Source organism: Anguilla rostrata, chromosome 5, assembly GCF_018555375.3.
Source record: "Anguilla rostrata isolate EN2019 chromosome 5, ASM1855537v3, whole genome shotgun sequence".
In the NCBI taxonomy this organism is placed as follows: Eukaryota; Metazoa; Chordata; class Actinopteri; order Anguilliformes; family Anguillidae; genus Anguilla; species Anguilla rostrata.
In genome coordinates this window covers 35,551,002-35,571,769 of record NC_057937.1, presented here as the reverse complement: position 1 = coordinate 35,571,769, position 20,768 = coordinate 35,551,002, and the positions used below count along the sequence as shown (strand labels likewise).

The following is a 20,768-nucleotide window of genomic DNA, read 5'->3' as shown; positions in this document are numbered from 1 at the left end:
TGGTTGCCAAAGATGCGGTCAACACCTTGATGGGGTACTACTACAAAATTCTTTAAAGATATGAGTCAGCAGGATAATCCTGCACCTAATGGCATTTCGAAAGTATTAGAAGCTGCTCTAGTAGCAAGTTATTTATTAATTAGGCAGCGGTGAGCTAATAGTCAGTAAGGAACTGGGGCTGGTTGCCAAAGAGTTGCCGGGTCAAATTCCTTGTGGGGGTACTGCTATATTCTTTTAAAAAAGCGCAGTATCTTGACCTAGGCCCATAATCATAAAGCATCTGAGGGCAGGAGTTTTGATCAGTTTTGCCTTCTAGATCATAATGGATAAGGTTGCAGAGAGAGATGCATATTGAGGAGACCTGATCCTGGATCTGAACTTCTGCTTTGAGGCTCTTTCAGTATCATGGGCCCTAAGCTAACTCTGCAAATCTCCAGTTGAGTGATGTGACATTAAACAACTGCGTCACAAGTCACAAGTCAAAATATGAGGGGGGGTGCTCCTAGGAAAATCAGAAGGAGAGGGAGTCACATTTCACTTGAGTAAAATATTTAAATTAGTGTAGGAACACTTGTGCTTCATTTTTATGTTCATGCAATGGCACAACTTAGAGAATTAAGCCGCCTCGTTTCATATTATAGATACCCGCATCTGTGTTTTTTTTTTTATTACAGAGACATTTACACAGAGGGATCTCTTCGGATCACCTGCTCTAAACAGCGTTCGCCATGGCAACCAAAGCACTTTGTGGCCCACCTCAGTCAGAAATCATTTAAGAATCGCCAAGGATTTCTGAGAGCGGTGAACACAAAAGCATACAGTAATACATTAAGTGTCCATTAGAACTGCACATTGGATGCTAATTGCAATGCAACAACATGATTATGCACAGACTTTGTTCTTGTCATTAAAGTTTGTGCAGTCTTAACCAAAAATAATCTTTCAATTCTTCAACAATCTCTCTGAGTGATATCAGGGTACTTGGCAGAAATCTAGCCCAGGGATTCCAAAACTCAAGGACCCCTAAAATGACCTCTGTCTCAATAAAATCTCAATAAAATGAGTAAAGTTTGACACCTTTATCCAACCCACTGCGAGTTGCAATGCTGTGGCTATTTATCACGTAAGTTTACAATTGGACATAATTTACTTCCTGTATCTGACATCTAAGTCAATATGAGATGCTTGTGATCAATATAAATTTGTGATATTACTTTGCATACCAGGATTATTCTTTCTTAAAATCCAAAATCTGCCATTATTGAGACAGGGCAATGTAGGTCAAATGTTCTTACAGGGGAAAATATTTTTCCATTGTGTTGAGTACAGGCGAGACCCTATAGTCTATAATTTGCAGGTCTGAGCCAGTGACATTAGTCTCCTATCACCAGGATTCTACAGTGGCAGGACACAACACGAGCGCTGGGAGAATGAGGCTCCATGAACCTCACGGGTAAAAAAGAGTACAAAGAGCTGTTTGTAGCATCACCTATTATTTCCCAGCTTTTGAACCAATCGAAGAATGTGGTGTCCACAGAGAAGGACAATAGTTACTGTACACCAGGGCATGGGAACTCATTTTACTGAAATCCCACTCTTTTTTGGTGCATTAGCTCCCCCAATTTCCTCAACAGGTGCCAGTGCAAATGGTGTTAATTTCAGGTCCTGGAGAACTGCAGAGTCAGCAGGTTTTTCTGTTTCCTTTCCATTTAGGCTTTAAAAACAGGGTGAGTGGGCTCTTTGAGTGAAAGAGTAAAAAAAACCAAGGGTGCGTAGGACCCCTACTGTTTTTTCTAGGATTCTTATTTTTCTTCTTTTTATTTTTCTTCTGCTCCTCGCTTCCCCCAATTTTCCCCCATTTCCCATGCTCAAGAGCTCGGCAGGCACGTCCAGTACGCTTGCCCATTCATTATGCATGATACCCACACAACTGACGCTCTAGGTGGTGCTGCAGTGCCACATGCAAAATTGCAACATTGAAAAAATTATTTCGGCCAGCTCGTTTCACATGTCGACCTCCTCATTCTGAATTAATAATATCATAGAATCCATATTGTACATCATATTGGATTTCTTTAACAACATTTTAAAAAATCATTTCACCTAACGTTTCTGTACTTCTCCTACCATGTATGCCTGATTCTCATCAAATCTGACATGCATGATCTACGGCATGTCACTGTGTTAAATTGTGAAGGACATTTTGATACATCAAAATATGGCCACAGGACTGTAATTTCAATTTAGCAACAAAAAAAAAAAGCAGGCAATGGGGCAAAAAATCAGCAACTCAAAGGGGCACTTTTGCTCCAGAAGGGCAAATGGGGTGGGGCTGGGAGGAATGAGGCACTGGAGCTTGCATATTCTCCTTCTCTCCCACTCCCATTGCAGCATGCCGTGCACCCCAGCAACACAACTGTGATATGAAGGCAACTAAATTGTTGCATAATTTAATTAATGATTTTTCAGAAATCGCAGAAAGATATGAATAGCACTCAATGCTCTGCGGCTCACCCTTGGTGCTTGGCCCTAGACATCGCTGCTTGCAGCTATGTTCTTCTGTTGAGTTCTTACCACAGCTGTGCAAGAAGCTTGTGTCACTCAGAACAGGAGACACCATGCTGCTGCAAAGGCACAAACCATAAATTATGTTTGGTGTCACAGGGGACAAGCAGTGACCCAGTGTGACAAACACCAGCCCTGCCATAACAGGATCATCTGTTGGTCCACCCCTGTTCACTGGCCAAAGGATCAGAAATAAAGCTAGCATGTGTTCTTTGATTTAGCATTTTGCCTGTCTGTGCGTGTGTTCATTTATTTGTGAATGTATACATTTATGAGTGTGTCTGTTTGTGTATGCACACATGTGATAGGATGTCTGTGTATGTTTTGGTATAAATATGTGTGTGTGTGTGTGTGTGTGTGTGTGTGTTTTTGTGCTGCCTGTCAGACCTTTGGCCTGTTCCTTTCCGCACTCATTACATTACATTACATTACATTACAGGCATTTAGCAGACGCTCTTATCCAGAGCGACGTACAACAAGTGCATAGGTTTCAAGATGTAGAGGCGCAAAAGAAACACTAGAGTGAAGTAAGGATCGTAGTGCCAGAAGTGACCACATCGATCAGGACTCCAACCCTGTAGAGTAAGCTTGTTCAGCAGCAAGAATCCTACCAAGTACAAAGTACAAACTAGCACTGGAATCACACCTAATCATACAAAAACAATCCTACCAGATACACTAACATAATCAAATTATCCTAGCTAGGTACAATGAGCTGAACTATAGGCTAGGGAGGGGTGGGGAGAGGTGCAGCCTGAAGAGATGAGTCTTCAGTCTGCGTTTGAAAGTGGTGAGATTCTCTGCTGTTCTGACCATCACGGGGAGGTCATTCCACCAGCGAGGGGCCAGGACAGACAGCAGACGGGAGCGGGAAGTGCAGACGCGAAGAGGGGGAGGTGCCAAGCGTCCAGAGGTGGCAGAACGGAGAGGTCTGGCTGGTGTGTAGGGTCTGATGATCCTCTGAATGTACCCTGGTGCTGACCCCTTAGCTGCCTGGTATGCAAGCACCAAGGACTTAAATTTGATGCGAGCCATAACAGGCAGCCAGTGGAGGTCAGTGAGCAGGGGGTGACATGGGAATGTCTGGGGAGGTTGTAGACCAGACGCGCTGCAGCATTCTGGATGAGCTGCAGGGGTCTGATGGCGGATGCTGGCAGACCAGCCAGTAGCGAGTTGCAGTAGTCCAAGCGGGACAGGACCATCGCTTGAACCAGGAGCTGGGTTGCGTAGGTGGTGAGGAAGGGGCGGATTCTCCGGATGTTGTACAGGAAGAACCTGCACGTTCGACTCACCGCCGTGATGTTCTGGGAGAGGACAGTCTGTTGTCCATCACCACTCCAAGGTTTTTTGCGGTGGGTGATGATGACACCACAGTGTCCCCCAGGGAAATAGAAAAGTCAAGAAGGTTAGAGGATGGAGCAGGGATGAAGATCATCTCCGTCTTGCCTGGGTTCAGCTTAAGATGGTGGTTATCCATCCAGCTCTGGATGTCCCTCAGGCAGGCAGAGATGCGAGCAGAGACCTGAGTGTCAGAGGGCGGGAAGGAGAGAAAGAGTTGGGCACTCATATTAGGGAGTGAGTTGAGGTCAGAGTATTCTGTACAGTTCACTCCCGAGTTCTGCATGTACTGACACTGGGGTCAGCAGGATTCGCATGCGCCGGATTCTCTTAACATCTGGGGGGAAAACCCAGAGACAAATATTCTCACTGTGGAAGATACTGACATTAAAGAGCAATTTAAAATGTTTTACTGCCCATAAGCTGGGCAAAGAAACTACTATTTTACAGGCTGTTAACTATATATTCTTAACTACTCATTCAAAACAAACCATACATACCTCACAAATCATTCTCTTCTTCTCACAAAAATACACACTACAAACCATAGATACCTGACAAACCATAATCTTCTCACAAATCTACACACTATAAACTCTTCACACCTCACAATCCATACAAACCTCTGAAATCATACACACGTCACAAGGCCTACATACTCCACACATCATACATACCTCAGAAATCATACACACCTCACAAACTTCAAAAGAAGTGTACACTTTATAAATCACACACACCTTAAGAATCAAACACACCTGACAAATCATACACACCTTAAGAATCTTACAAATCTAACAAACTCAGTAACACCAATTTAGCGGGTAACTGAAAAGAAAGAAGCACTCTCCCCCACGTGCTAATGGGGGGAGAACATAAGGGTAACATGTTCCACACAATCCGCACTGGGTGTTATGGTTTCCTTCCTGCTGGTGACCTGTAAATGCTATTGTAAAATGTGGCTGCTCACCCCCCCCCCCCCCCCACCGGCCGCTTCATTGGAAAGGCGTTCCTCCCTCTGTTGGTAAACAGCAGCCCAACCAGCTGTCCCACAGCCGGGGAATAAGGGTGTCCGCGGGGCTCACACACACACACATTCAAATTTTTGAGTCACGCTGCCAGTTGTCTTCCCAAAATAGCCGCCCGTCCTACGGCCTTATATGTGCACGGGAGCTCCTGGCTCAGCCCTGCTGGGGGGCGCAGCCACAGGCCTCTCTGTCACCAGCACTCCAACATCCTGGCTCTGAGGCGGCAGGGTCTCCTGGTTCTGGAAGGAGGCCTCTCTCATCGTCCTTCTCTTAGTCTCTTTCTTTTTCTCTCCTTCTTTCTCTCTCTTCCTTTCTTCCTCTCCATCTTCCTGTCACCTTCTCCTTTTTACTCAACTATTCCTTCGAATTCTCTCTCTCTCTCTCTCTCTCTCTCTCTCTCTCTCTCTCTCTGCTTGCTGTGATGCTGATCACGGAGCTAAACAGGGAGTGCCTGCTCCATCTTTTCTCCTTCCTGGACAAAGACGGGCGGCGCAGCCTGTCGCTCACGTGCCGGGGGCTCCGGGAAGTGTTCCTGGACCCCGCCCTCTGGCCGCTGCTCCGCTTCCACGCCCCCTGCGAGCTCCAGAGGAACAACTACGTCCTGGGGCCCGCCCTGCGCCACCTGTCCGTGTGCTGGCACTCCAGCCGGGTCAAAGTGTGCAACATTGAGGACTGGGCCAAGACGCCCTTCCAGAAGGACATCTGCAGAAAGCACGAGGGCGTGGTCAGCGCTTTCCTGGCACGCGTGTGTAAGAGGTGAGCATCGCTCGCGGCTTTCTTCTCCGTCTTCACAGTCCACCTTCTTCCTGCTGTGCCTCTCCCTTTCCCCTTCCTCTTCCTCAATCTTTTCATTCTCTACTTCCTTCTTGTCATTAGCAGGGCGAGGCTTGGCTGTTTTTGTCACCTGTTTCAGACACTCTTAATGTTAGATGCTTTTACACGTTTTTAAACCTGCTCAATGCAAAGAGAACTCACATGCCTTTAAAATCTAAATGTATCTAAATTGTAAGAGCTAACTCTGCAAACTGCGCACTCAAAAGAGAAAATTCTGAAATAGAATGAAAAGCGAAAGGATCTGTGGTCTGGTCAAAGATGCATTGCTAAGTTGGTACAGCAGGAATGAAAAGAGATAGCACGCTTGGTTAGTGAGAGGGTGCTTGATTTCACCCGCAAGTCTTTTTCAGGCCTGACTCCAGTCAGCAGACTGCTACTTTTAAAGGTTCAAAATGTACTCGAATGTAAGATGAATGTGTGGTTCTTCCTTCCTCTTTATAAGAGGAAATAAATAAGTGAATTCTGACGAGCCTAGTATGTCAATCATCGTTTTAAGAAGTCCTCACCATACCATGGACAAATTAAATCCTGTTGAATTTGTTGTGTATGTGTCGACAGCAGAAGCCTGTGTTACACATTAGGTTTGCTGAATACAGCTGTCCCAGCTCAATCCAATACAGAGACCCACTGTTCGCGTGAACCTGTGGGTCCTGTCAATCAACCAGCACGTGCAGGGGATACTCAGTGGACAATATTACAGCACCATTCACAAGCAGGTGCTAGAGGAGACTGAGGGGTAGCAAATGGAAATAAGTGGCAGAGGGATTTATTGTAACTACATAGCACTCAGAAATATAGCTAATAATCGGCTAAATAAGGCCACTACCTTATAGCGAATCACCTCCTAAATAAAACAGAGTAATTTGAAGATTGTTTTTTGATTCACCTGTGGCAAAATCTTAAAGCTGTTCGTTGAAACCAAAGCTAATATGATTTTGAAATATGAATGATTGGGTTGTCGCATTCTTATTCGTAGGAAAATGCTGTTTAAAAGGATGCAAAGGGATTGCTGTGTGTCAGTCACAGAGGGGATGCATAGCGGTCTGAGGCAGATTTAAAACAACATGTTTTCACTGGAGGATGTCATCGCTGTGTGGCCTATAGAGCTACATTTTCCATGCTGGACAAAATGGATATGCTTTATGACAATAATTATGGTACCATAAATAGGAATATGATCACTATTATGATAATAGCAGAGGTAGTTATTCAGATGTGGAAAGCATATTAATAGATATCTATTGTAAAAAAAAAAAAAGTTAAAATACACATTACGTTATTTTATAAAAAGATTTAAACGTTAGAGTTCTTCTTTCTGTGTCTGTTCAGACAATCTGTTGGTATCATATTATGATGTCACTTCTACAGAGTGTCTGAAACTACGGGGAGCATGATGGATGTCAATGCAGAACAGGCACTTTCTACGTGCTCTGAGTGCAAAACACAAACCAAAATAAACGCAAAACAGGCCTAGTGCAGAGCCACATACAAAAACAATGGACCTGAGTCAGATCACCCATAAAAAAACAAAACTAGTAGCCCGAAGTGCACTGTTTTTGCATTCCGGGCTACATTTTATGTTTTGTATGTTGCATCGCACCAGCTGCTAGATTTTGTATGCTCGTGTTTTGACCTCAGGGCTGCTCCTTTTTTATTTGTAGTGTAATGCATTACAGGGCTGAACATTTGGTTGCATTGTCTTTTGTTGTGTTTTGCACTCAGCTGACGTTTTGTTTGTATGTTGCATCTGAGGCAGATTTAAAACAACATGTTTTCACTAGAGGATGTCATCGCTGTGTGGCCTATAGAGCTACATTTTCCATGCTGGACAAAATGGATATGCTTTATGACAATAATTATGGTACCATAAATAGGAATATGATCACTATTATGATAATAGCAGAGGTAGTTATTCAGATGTGGAAAGCATATTAATAGATATCTATTGTAAAAAAAAAAAAAATACACATTACATTATTTTATAAAAAGATTTAAACTTTAGAGTTCTTCTTTCTGTGCCTGTTCAGACAATCTGTTGGTATCATATTATGATGTCACTTTTACTGAGTGTCTGGAAAGCTTATCTGAGAGGAGCAGTGATGGTGATGTCAATGCAGAAACCAGGCACCCATTTCTACGGTGGCTCTGAAGTGCAAAACACAAAACCAAAAAGAAAACGCAAAAACAGGCCCTGAGGTGCAGAAGCAACATACAAAAACAAAAAGGAGTGGACCTGAGGTGCAGATGCAACATACAAAAACAAAAACTAGTAGCCCCAAAGTGCACTGTTTTGCAGTTCGGGGCTACTAGTTTTTGTTTTTGTATGTTGCATCTGCACCTCAGGGCTGCTAGTTTTTGTATGCTCGTGTTTTGCACCTCAGGGCTGCTCCTTTTTGTTTTTGTATGTTGTATATGCATTACAGGGCTGCAAGTTTTGTTTTTGCCATTTTCTTTTTGTATTTGTGTTTTGCACTTCAGGGCTGCACGTTTTTGTTTTTGTGTGTTGCACCTGCGCCTCAGGGCTGAAAGTTTTTGTTTTTGCGTTTTCTTCTTGTTTTTGTGTTTTGCACTTCAGAGCCACCATACTTTTCAGCACTGTCACAGGGTGGTTTGCTGTGCCAGAGTTTTCCTGAGCTTACAAAAATAACTGTTCAATCCAAAACCAAGAAATAAAACCTAAACACCTACCCACACTTTTCGGGGAAAAAGCAAGGCTGTGAAAGGAGAAGTTAACGCAGTGTAGAGTGTTATTTAGGCCTCCAGCCAGCAGGGGCTCCCAGCAGTCAGGGTTTTGCTTTGAAGTGATAAGATTGGCCTCCAATCTCACTCGTTGAAAATAGCGGCATTCCTGTCATCCATTTATATAGTGTCACTGATTGGCCATGGAGTGGTGCAGCCACAGATGTCTCCTCAGAGATTCACTTCATCTGAGAGGGATATTGGAAATCTGGTTTGGGATAGAAAGAGACAATTAAACATAATTTAAATGATTTAATGAAAATTTGCACCCATTCACTACTCTCATGCTACTCCAAATTGTCATAATAGTACCTGACTGTACAGTAATTGCAGAGCAGAGTATATATCATAGTACACAGATTATAGAGAAAACATTACACTTCAGACTTACCCATTGTTTCAGACATGATCGTAAGTAGTTTTGGGTACAATCTGCGTATGCCTTCCTGACACTGACAAATCATTTCTATTCATGGAGCAAACATGGCGATAAAAAAACATTTGGTTAATTTTTACAAATTGTGAGTTTTGTTTTGATGTGTATCACATAAGTGTCAGACGTCATCATTGCATTGCATGATGCACTTACAGAAAAATGTTTTTTCCAAGCTTCAGTAAGCAGTGGCAGGATACGTGTAACCCTGCTACAGCGCGATAACTATTCACAGGCCTCTCGAAAATGTAATTTGTAAACAAATGAAAAAACAGAAACAATCTGTTTCTGGCAGTTGTGTGGCATGAAGTCAATGAACATTGCCAAGCAGAGATTTTCAGTGAGCGTGGATTATCTGAAGTGGTTAGAGTGTATTCCATTCTGCATAGAATGGAGCTTTCAAATACTGCTCATTTTTAAAGGCCATACTGTGCAAGCATATTGATCTAAAATCCACCTCGCTGGTTCATCATATTCACTGTGTCCTCAGCATGAAGTCTACTCGGACATGCGCACAGACTATATATATTGCATATGCTTTTCCTGGGCCTACAGTATTCAAGTTTTGCTGTGGTTTGCCTTAAAGGCTATATTAACTCAAAAAGGCTGCCAATATTTTGCAGCAACTTTTGAGATATGTTTGATTCTGTTTAGTGGGCAAACCAGTGGTAGACTTAGGAAAATATAGGTGTTAACCAAACCAATGTTACAACTTAGACATTTGCCCTGTTGGCAGCTGTAGTAACAGTACTCTGCAGTTGTTTGGATTCATGAGACAGTGTGCAAGGGTTTTCTTATCCTGACTGACATCCTGATGAGCTCACCAGCTGTGAACCTGTGGTAGCACGTCTTTTTGAAACTCCCTCTGTCAGCCAACGAAGGGATTGCACCAAGAACCTGGTTGAAAATTGTGTTGGAAATATGATGCTTATAATTGCAGCCAGGGTGGTACGATGGTGTGTTGGGTAGCTCTGTCGCCTCCACAATTGCACCCTGGGTTTGAATCTGGCCTGGGCCTTTCTGTGTGGAGTTTGCATGCTCTCCTCATGTCCGCGTTGGTTTCCTCTGGGTACTCCCACAGTCCAAAGACATGTCGGGAGGCTAATTTGAGATTCTAAATTGCCCATAGGCATGAGTGTGTGTGAGTGAATGGTGTGTGTGCCCTGTAAGAGATTGGTGGCCTGTCCAGAGTGTATTCCTGCCTCTCACCCAATGCAAGGTGGGATAGGCTCCAGCACCACCTGCGACCCTGCCCAGGATAAACAGGTAAAGATAATGGATGGATGGATAATTATGGCCACCAGTGTGTGTACACCATGTGTCCTGCCGGAATTTAAACTTGCATTTCAATGGTTATCCTCCCGGGCCCTGTTACTCAAATCACACCCCTCGGGGACCAGAAACTGTTGGTTTTCCAACCGCACTGTTAGAAGTGAATTTAACACAAGACTGTCTCTTGTAAACATTGCTTTCAATCATTGTCTGCTTAATTAGCGGCAATTACTTTACAAACCTTGATTAGGGTGGTGACATGGGATAATTGTTTGAGAAGTGGCTTGAGAAAGAGGCCATCGCAACCTCTAGTTGGCGGAGGACTGAAGTACCATGCAAAAATACAAGCGGAGACAAACTGGTGACCCTATTTATTATTAACAGAAATTTTATGCATTGTTGAATTTTAGTCAACGCTTATAGTGAACAAGAAGTTAAGGATCATGAACAAATCATTAGCACTATTTTTTGCGATTTCTGTTTATGTACTTCAACCATAAAATGGTTGGAAACTGTTTAAAAATGGTTTCAACAAACATCAAAAGATGGGCTTTTTAATTTCATTGCTATTATGCCATTTCATTATACTGGCTTCCTCTCCAAAATACCTTCTGAACTATCTCCACTCAAGGTGATGTGCACTATGAGGTGTAGTTGTTTGTGTAGGCATGCGTTTGTGCGTGTGTGTGTGTGTGTGTGTAGGTGTGTGTGTATACAGGGTTTGAAGGGTACATGCTTGTCCCTCTTGGCTTTAGGCATGGCTGACCAAGTTCTCGCTCTGCCAGTGAAATGCATGTGCATCTTAATAATCCCTGAGCCCTAGCGAGAGTAGGGGTCGGATGGGGAGGGCCATTATTATGTAATGATGAAAGATAAAGATGCCGTGCGCATGTAAGTGCACTACACTGAAAAAAACCTACCTCTGTAAAAACACAGCTGGAGATCCTGAAAGCACAAATCTGCCAGCCTGCTCATAAAAATAGACCCCTGCCTCTCTCTCTGTTTTTTCATGGATTTCCCCCCCATACACGCCCCTTCACGGCACATGCCCCCATGCTGACTCCACCCCCAACCCCCACCAACCTTGTAATAAAGAATGTGAATGTGTTTTTGCCTCGCATGCGGATGAAAGTAGTGGGATTACGTAACACTTTACATAATCCACATCAGTCGGAGTGAATGACATCCTTAAGCTTCTGCCATCAGCCGCACGGACTCTCACGTGCAACAGACTGCCAGGTTTTCCCCCAGAAGGGGGCAGCACTTCCATTACAAATTGGATAAACCCTAAGCTGACTGTACATGAGGGGTGTAAAACTTGTCCTGGAGGGCTGCAGTGTCTGCAGGTATTGGTGATTTTCCTGCAGTCAGTAGAGATCTAGAGGACAAGATGTGTGGACTCTTTGGCCAATCTATCACTTAAATTGCTCACTCATTGTGAAAATAGCAAATTAAAAAATTTGGGGGAAAACATTATATATTTGCCCTGTGATACCACCAAAACCCATAAGGACTGTGCCATGGAAAAAGCACTTTTGAACAATTCTTCTTAAAGCACAACCCTGGTCCCGGAGAGCCACAGGGTCTCTTGGTTTTTGTGTGCACCTTAAAAAAAGAACCAATTGAGACTCAAGACACCAGGTGTGGTGAGTTTAGAGCGTAATCACCTGCTCTGAGTTTGAGTGACAGTGAAAAGCTGCAGATCTGATGGTTCTACAGGAGCAGGACTGCAGACCCTTGTGTTAACGAGTGATACAGAGCAGGTCAATTCCATTTACAATTTAGGATTGACAGACATTCAATTCATGAACTGAATAATTTACATATTGTTCTATGGGGACATTCCAGTTAATTAATTGGATTTTAATTCATTTGCTGAATTGAGCGAAGTGGGATGACCCCAACCCTGGTAAAGAGATCACAGCCTGTCGGTTCTGCACACTGATCGTGTTTGCGTCCTGTCTTCTGTTGTCACTGAGCATGCTGTTTCACAAACAGTACACCTCCACGTTGTTTACAATTTTGATTGGCACACGGCATAGTCAGCTGTTGCTCAGGTGCAGGTCTTTATGGGTAGCTGCAATATGACGCCAGCTTCGGGATTCAAAGAGGCTGCAGCATGCATCATTCTGTCACAGTGCCACCATTACATCACCACATTTATCACGGCAGCCCTCCTGGTGACAATGATCCTTGGCTGCCCAAGTGGAATAACTGACGCTAGCTTCTTTGTTATCTGCCAGGCAGCGTGCCCTACATCAGCTTACAACATGTGAGTGAGTAACAATGCAATAATAAATAAAACATTGAGCCACATAAAGAAACATTGTGTGGATGATTATGACATCTGCATCTGGGGGTGGGATTGTATATCCCGTATTGTTTCTGTTACACAGGCCTTGCCTGACCATACCCTGTGAGATCAGTTTCTTAAGCCACGTGCTCTCTCTCTCTCTCTCCCCCAGGTGCCCCAACCTGCTGTCCCTGACCCTGTCCGGCTGCGGCCACATCGAGGACCAGGACGTGGTGCTGGTCCTGCAGAGCTGCAGGCGACTGCGCAGCCTGCGGCTGGAGAACTGCGTGCGGATCACCGACTCCCTCCTGCACGCCGTGGTCGCCCATGGAGACAGCCTGGCCGCCGTGCAGGTCGATTTCTGCCGAAACGTGACCCAGTCCGGCCTGCAGGTGGTGAGGGCCGGGCGGCCGGGCGTCCGGCTGAGCGCCGAAAGGAGCGCGGGCATGATCCCCGACGGCAGGCCGCAGGACAAGCCGCAGCCGCTGCGTAGGGCTCTGCAGAAGGTCCTGCTTTTCTCCTGAAACCACACGGCCAACAGAGCACAGCCAACAGCGCACAGCCGGCACAGTCTCTGGCCTGGAGACGGGGTGGTACCAGAAATGAGAACAAGACAGGAAAAGCAAAGGCTGGGACACAGATTCAGTTGGATTAACTGAGACCCAATAGACCAGGGCCCTGTTTCACAAAGCAGGATTACTGAATTAGCTGGATGACTGCACTGGATAACTGCACTGAGCAGTTATCCCAGAACCCTCCTAAATCTGGACATGGACTGAAGCGAAAAGAGCTTCTCCGGGTTCTACTAGTGCAGTTATCCAGCTAACTCAGTCATCCTACTTTGTGAAATACCCCGCAACTTCAGTCAATTTGTCAATCCTTGTTTTGGTTGAACAACATTTACAAACAAGTGATCACACAGTCCTGTACAGTTGGTCTGCTGACTACAGTGCTTTTATGCCATAGTTTATGGTTCAAAACCCTTCAACAGAGACGTGGGGTTCATTTGAATATAATGTTTAAAGGGTTTTCCCCCTAGAACCTTCACACTAAATTCCTGAAGAGCTTTTTGGGAAGAACATTCATAGGTGGAAAGAATGAAGAGGACTGCTTTTATGATAAAGCCCTTTCCTTTTCCTGACTTCCCATTCCCACGTATTTTGAAATTCAAATGCATTTATGCATTTTCAATTTTCCACTGATTTTTTTAAAGCATTTTTTACCACGTTTTGTGTTTGTATGAATTTTATATATTCACTTTGTTAGTTTTTGCAAGTGATACAAAAGCATTAACAAAGAAAAAACCTCCCAATAAATAAATAAAGTTAATGCAACCCCCATGTGTTAATTCAGAGGAATTCAATTTATTCAGATACAGCTGAATTAACATTTCCGACACTAAAATCAAACCAACCATAGAAAACTGACTTTTCTGTTTTCATTAACACAGGAATCTTAAATCTTCACAATTCAAGGTTTGAAATATCATAATAGTTATAGTAAGTTGAAAATAGTAACTGTAAGTACAGTAGGCCTATTTAAACCAATAAATCAATATCATATATATATATATGTATATAATCAAAAATCAACTGCTCTACAGTGTTCCATTTCTACGTCCTTCGTTCACACTTTCTCAGTTGATTTTGCCATTCAAACGTTTTACTTTTTGTCTAAAGCTACATAGCATTATTCATATTTGACACAAAACAAAAACAGTTGCTTGAATTGGGTTTTATTTTTGGACTGCAGATGTTGTTGACTTCTGCACAATGTACATATGTAAGGAAAACCATCTGTCTCCCGCCTAGTCGCTCGTGGGATGAGGAGAGGGAGTATACTGCCGCGCTTTGGCAAGCTTTACGGTAAGCAGTGACCTAATGAGAGCTGGGGTACCCTGAGGACGAGCTGGCAGCCAGCCAGAGTTGCAAATAGCGATACTTCTATGTAATGAAAAGCAGGGCTGTATAGAAACAGGCAGCAGAGGAGCCCATGTGTACGTTCCACGTGACTGTTCATTCCATAATTGTTGTATGACGCCTCCGTACAGCTTTTTTCTGGGCCTGGTGAGATCGAGCAGATATAGCGTGCTTTCCGTGTCCCGTAGTCAGTGTGTAAGCACTAAGCAGGGCTAAATTAAAATAAGAATCAAGAAATCACTTGTTAGGCAACACCATTTTTAGGGGAGGGGAGTGAGTAGACATCTGTCTGAACTGTTTATATGCAGTCTGTTTATGGGCCATTTTTCAGGAAAGCAAATCAATGACTGAAACATACTAAATCCTCAGCCGCGCCTAGTTTAGATGTAATCTAGCCTATATGACATGCCAATGCGGTAAAAACCGCACTGTACTATAATGGTATTGATCAGTAGTCTTCTGCCCATTTATTCTTGTGTGCAGAGACTATAGTGCTTGAGGGACAGTCCCTAACCTTGGAGGACCGGATACTGCTAACTAGTATGGTCGATAGAGAAAAGAGGCCAGATCAGGTGCGCGTTGAACCAGAGGGCACTGGGATCCATGTTACCGCGGTAACAGTCTCTGAGCAGCCTACCCGGGTGGGTCTAAAGTGTGCCGAGGGAGCGAGGCTCCTCCCATCTTTCAGCGGTGCACAATCACATCATGCTGCTTCCAGTGTTGTGCGTTCCTGTTTTTGCTGTGAGGTCAGCAAGTAAACGGTCAATTTAGGTTCGCTGAATCTGAGAGCTGCGGTCCTGCCAAAACAAAGGAAAAAGCATTTCGGTCTTCCTGACTCATTGGTGTGTGGAGGTTTACTGCTGCACTGGAGCTCTTCACATACGAACCAAACCAAATCTATAAAATTCTAAAAGCAAGCAATGTTATGTCAGAGCAGTAGGAAAAACATTATTACTCTCTTAACTTTTGCAGCTTGTACGAGACTTTGAATTTTAAAAGGTAAAGAACCGAATCACGTACATTGTTAATCATAAATCAGTTGTAATTAATTACGTTGATCATGCAGCAAGTAGTTTCAGCTCTCATACCGAAATGGGGCCAGTGAATCTGTGAAGCTCCATAACTTACCCTCCCACATGACTGCAGCAACGACTGCTGCTATAGGCTATTATATTATATAATTGTTTAGCCTGTGGTGTTTTATTTTGATGGGAGAAAACAACTACTGTATTTTTGCAGTGAGGACACCTCACCTCTGAAACACTGGCTATAATAATATTTACGGTGTGGTATTTTGGCAGTCGCATATCAAATTCAACTATGAAACTATTCGAACTTGATACCCCGACATATGGGCCCACACATAAATAACATGTAGGATCACTTGCCACATAATATTAAGCAAAGCATGCTCACAGTTGTGTATAAATATACCGGGTATACCCATAGCCCATTATTTCGCCTTCTATGGCTATAAGAAAACATTACATTACAAGCATTTAGCAGACGCTCTTATCCAGAGCGACTTACACAACTTTTACATAGCATTTTTTACATTGTATCCATTTATACAGTTGGATATATACTGAAGCAATTTCGGTTAAGTACTTTGCTCAAGGGTACAACGGCAGTGTCCTACCCGGGAATCGAACCTACAACCTTTCGGTTACAAGCCCAGTTCCTTACCCACTGTGCTACACTCCGTGGCTGGTGGTTATTTGGGGCACATTCAGCAGAAGCTTCAGTGATGGAGGTTCCTGAACTTGCTCATGTTCCACAGGGAATGGTGGCTAAGGTAATGTCAGCATGGAAGTCTGTGGGAAAGACATCATCAACCTAGGCACCTGCAATTGGAGGTGTATACTCCTCTATTGTTATGTGCAATGAATTGTGACGCAAGTCCAAGCAGACAAGCAGCCTTTCACCTCCTTGTGAAATTAAGGAATCTGTTGCTTTGTATGATCAATGTGAAATGCTGAACTGCTTTAATGAGAACTTTGTATGTTCTGGCTTGCTGTTTGATTCTGTCTCTTCTCTTGATGTAGGCCTACGTCCCTGTGCAGATGAACAACTTTCTAGTGGTCAAACTTTCAGTTTCTCAGCTTTTTCAGTGCAGGAAGTACAGTACATAACGCCCCTTAGACCCTTGGTAGCCAACTGGTCCTGATCTTGACCATTTTTTTCCCAGTTGATATAATTTCTGAACCATAGTCTTATCTTCTTAATCTTACCCTTGAATGTGATTAAATTCCAAGGTAGAAGGTGGAAGTCAGCATATGTTTGCTCACTACTAAAATGGAGAGATCCAACTCTTCTATATAATTATAGACCAATTTCAATGCTTTCTCCACTACTAAAGTACTTGAAGGTCTTGTTAGTGAGCAGCAAAAGAATGATTTATATGCAAATGATAATTTGTCTATGCACCGATCAGGCTTCAGAAAAAAAAACATAGTACAATTATAGCAGCCATAAAGATGGTTAATGATATTGCCTATGCCCTTGATAATAAAGAGCATTGTGTCTCTCTTTATAGAACTTTCGAAAGCATTTGACACAGTTGACCATGGCATTCTGAAACAGAAATGGCTGAGGGTAGGACTTTCAGAGTGTACTGTTGATAGTCTATCTCTTAGACAGAACTCATTGCATCAAATCTAATGGTCTCATGCTTCACAATGTGTTAAATCTGCACTTCTATGCTGATGACACTGTTATTTATTATTGTGCACCAAATCTTGGCTTAGCATTTGAGAACCTGCAAACTGTATCTGACATTGTGCAATGTACTGTACCTTATGTCAATTGAAACCTGTCCTCGGTGCTGGCAAAATTAACTTGTGGTGTTCTCCAAAATCAAGAAAAAGGTCAGCAAACTTTCCAGGTATTTTTGCTCTTCAGGGCAATCAGGTTGAGTCTGTCTCAGCAGCTTGGCCAGAAACTGAAGCTGACGCTGGATTTTTATTTTAGCCAAAAAGAGGCTTTTATTTCTGTACGTGACCACAGTGATGTTTTATATTTACAGGTGTCCACCAGAGTCTTCAAACCATTGATACTCTGCATCATGGAGCTTTAAGAGTCATCACCAACTGTAAGGAACACGTGCACCATGGAATCTGCATGCTCAGGTTGGCTGGGCTGCACTAGGCACCCATATATTAAGTCATTGGTACATTTTTATTCACAAGGCAATTCTCAGTCTACTGCAATCTTACTTATGTAGCTATATTTCACAGAAAAGTGCTGGAGGTCATTGTCTACGTTCTCAGGATTTATTCCTGTTGTCTGTCCCTAATGTCCGTACGGAGCTGAGGAAAAGGGCTTTCATGTATTCTGCTCCCTCGCTCATAGAATGTGTTACAAGATGATTTGAAAATTGCTGGGCCGGTCTCTCTTGGTGTTTTTACATCTATTGCTAAGGATCTAGAGGTGGTCTCGATAACATTTCCGTGTTCAGACTAGATTTAGTGCTATGTACCATACTTACGAAAATGATTTAAACTCATTTTGCTGTATTTTGCTGTATGCTTTCTGTCTGTGACTGTGTAATTGACTTGCTTCTCCCTGTCTTGACCAGGTTGCTCTTGAAAAAGAGATATTTAATTTCAGTGAGCCTATCCTGGCTGAATAAAGGTAAATGAAAAAGTAAATAAATGTGTTCACTCCCGCCCCCAGTACTTTGTAGACAGGACTTTGGCAGCAATCGCAGCTGTGAATCTTCTCAGCTGTGTCTATATGTGCTTTACACATTTAGATACATTTTGTACTTTTTGCCCATACCTTCATTAAGTGAGACAGAGAGCACCAGTGGACAGAAATCTTATTATCTGTCAACACAGATTGTCAATGGGATTTAAGTCTGACCTTTGGTTGGGCAGTTTCAGAATCCTGACCTTGTTTTTTGGCCATTTATTTGTAGTTTTTCTCATGCTCTTTGGGCCATTGTACTGTTGAAACATCTTCACCCTAAATGCAGATGTCTAGCTGACTGAAACAGGTTTTCCTCAATGATTTGCCTGCATTTGCCTCCATTTGCCTTGCTCTTAATGGCAATAAGCTTCCCAGTCCCTCCCACCGAAAAGCAACCCAGTACATGGTGCTGCCATCGCCATGCTTGCTGGCAGGGATGGTGCTACCTGGGTGATCGGCTGCATTTGATTTGCACCAAACATAGCTTTGCTTTCAGGCCAAAGAACCTAGTCTTCTTCCAGAAGTTCTCAGGGTTTATCACAAGGCTTTTGGCAAACACTAGGCATGACATAATGTTTGACTTGTGCAAAAGTGGCTTCTATGTGGCCACTCTCCCAAAGAGGCCAAATCTGTGAAGATCTGAAGAGATTATTGATCTCTGCACAGTTTATTCCATTTCAGGTAATAAGCTCTGCTATTCTATTAGGGTTGGAGTTGGACACTTGATCACTTGTTCTTCAGGTATGGTTTGCAGTTTTGTAGGATGGCCTTAAGCTATGGTCTGGGTAATACCAAATTTTGTTACATTTTGTTACAATGGACTTCACGGTGCTCTTGTGAAAGTTTGAAACTATGCCGGTTTTTTTGCAAGCATTGTAACCTTTATGCAAGCTTCTTCAGCCTCCTAATAACTTGATCTCAAAGTTTCTTGGCAGTTCCTTAGTCTTCATGATGGTGTAACTAATCTGACTGATCTGCCATTTGAAACCTCAAAAGTTGTCACAAGGAGTCACTGTAAATGAATACAAAATTATTTGCACCTTTATCCTATGATGAAACATGTCTATCCATTTCTATTTCTATTCTATATTTTTTTTTTGGAGGAGTGATAAAAATGAAATCGATAATGTGTCAATTTGCAAAAGAGGCTGTGTGAAAAGATAATGGATAGCTAAGTTGTTATAATGAATAGGGGGTATGATTTGGAAATATAGTAGATATGTAGGACTGAGCAATTATGTGGATTTGTATGTTTTGATGTAAGTCTAGTAATGTATGGATGTTTTGTATTTATGCTAGGATGTTTTGTGTGTGATAAATGTATAAGATATCATGTTGTGTGTTTATAATGAAACAAAATCATACAAAAAAAAGAAAAAAAACATTTCTATCCTCATGGGAGTGGTCTCTTCCAGGTTGACAATGACCACATTCACAGGGCATGAGGGGTCATTGAATGACTTGATGAGTATAAAAATGAATTGAATCACATGCTATGGCCGTTGCAGTCACCATATCTCAACCCAAGTGAATGCCTATGGGAGATTTCGGACCAATGTGTTCGACAGCTTTCTCCACCGAAATCATCAAAACACCAAATGAAGATATACCTTTTGGAAGAATGATGTTCCATCCCTCCAGTAGTTTTCCAGAGACTTGTGCAAGACTTCAGTGCAAGACGCTGAAAATTTTAAAAAACTTCATCCTAATCTTTATTTTACAGAGGTGTGAAATTATTTAACGTGCCATAAAAGGACACACAGGCAGGTTGGTGTAGGCAGTATCCCCATTTAAACCCGAGGAGGAACGCGTGTGCTTGTCTGAGTATGTATGTGCTCCGCTTGCATGCTGTCAGGGGAAAGGTGGACTCAGTGGGGGCTGGAGCAGACCGCGGCTCTGATTACAGGAGGTGGCGGTGAGGGGAGCTTTAAAAACAGCCACAGTGGAGGGCTTCCTGTGGATTTAAACATATCAGGGATTCGGAGTTGTCTTTGGCTGCCAAGGAAACGTATAGGCTGTTTATTTGTTTTCCAGTGAGCATTCATACCACTAGTGTTATTCTTTCACTGCCAGAACTTGAATTTAAATGATCCATCATAAACATGGCAGTCCCATATGCATTTCTCTCCTCTCATTACCACATTTAATCTTGTTCCACTTACGTCTGCTTCTCTCTGCTTCTCTTTGTGTGCGTCCATATGAAAATCACAGACCTCAAATGATTGTGACAACGAAAAAACAACTGTGCGCAAAAAAGTTTTCTTTTCACCGATCCAAAACAATAGGCATGTGTGTTGGGGTGGTAGCCCTCTGAGTCAGGTTGACGCTGTATTTGAAGAACAAAACTTCTTCTTCTTCTTCCTCTTCTTCTTCTTCTTCTGGGCCAAAAATAAAATTCTGTCAGTTTCATAATATGCATCGTTTTGTGTTTTATTTTTCCCTTCTGCTTGGGGACGGGGTGGAGGTATGGCATCAGGTCTCTTGCTGACATTATTATTCTGTGGCAGTGAGGCATAAGGTCTTGCTAATGGCTCTAAGAAATTAGCCTGAAACCCAGTCAGCCAATGTCAATATGGCAGCAGGCAGGAGGAAAGATGAGAAAAGGTGTGGGGAGAGACGGATGTATGCACAGAGCCAGACTGCGCCATCCTCTCTGG

The 20,768-nt window shown here is 43.0% G+C and overlaps 1 protein-coding gene across 2 annotated transcripts; it reads left to right on the top strand.

The window, feature by feature from the left end:
- The first annotated feature begins 5,102 nt into the window (after positions 1-5,102).
- fbxl22 (F-box and leucine-rich repeat protein 22) lies at positions 5,103-13,856 on the top strand. Of its 2 annotated transcripts, none has more exons than XM_064335962.1 (2): positions 5,103-5,687; positions 12,675-13,856. In XM_064335962.1, the coding sequence occupies exons 1-2, from the start codon at positions 5,353-5,355 to the stop codon at positions 13,024-13,026; spliced, it is 687 nt and encodes a 228-aa protein (XP_064192032.1). In that variant the 5' UTR covers positions 5,103-5,352; the 3' UTR covers positions 13,027-13,856. The 2 variants fall into 2 exon arrangements, with proteins under 2 accessions (XP_064192032.1, XP_064192033.1); XM_064335963.1 differs by lacking the exon at positions 5,103-5,687 and adding an exon at positions 11,848-12,481.
- The last annotated feature ends 6,912 nt before the right edge of the window (positions 13,857-20,768 follow it).

Excerpts from the sequence above, each read along its gene's own strand:
- fbxl22 (XM_064335962.1), top strand. The coding sequence starts at position 5,353 with ATGCTGATCACGGAGCTAAACAGGGAGTGCCTGCTCCATCTTTTCTCC. Across the intron at positions 5,688-12,674 it reads CTGGCACGCGTGTGTAAGAG|GTGCCCCAACCTGCTGTCCC; the intron begins GTGAGCATCGCT and ends TCTCTCCCCCAG.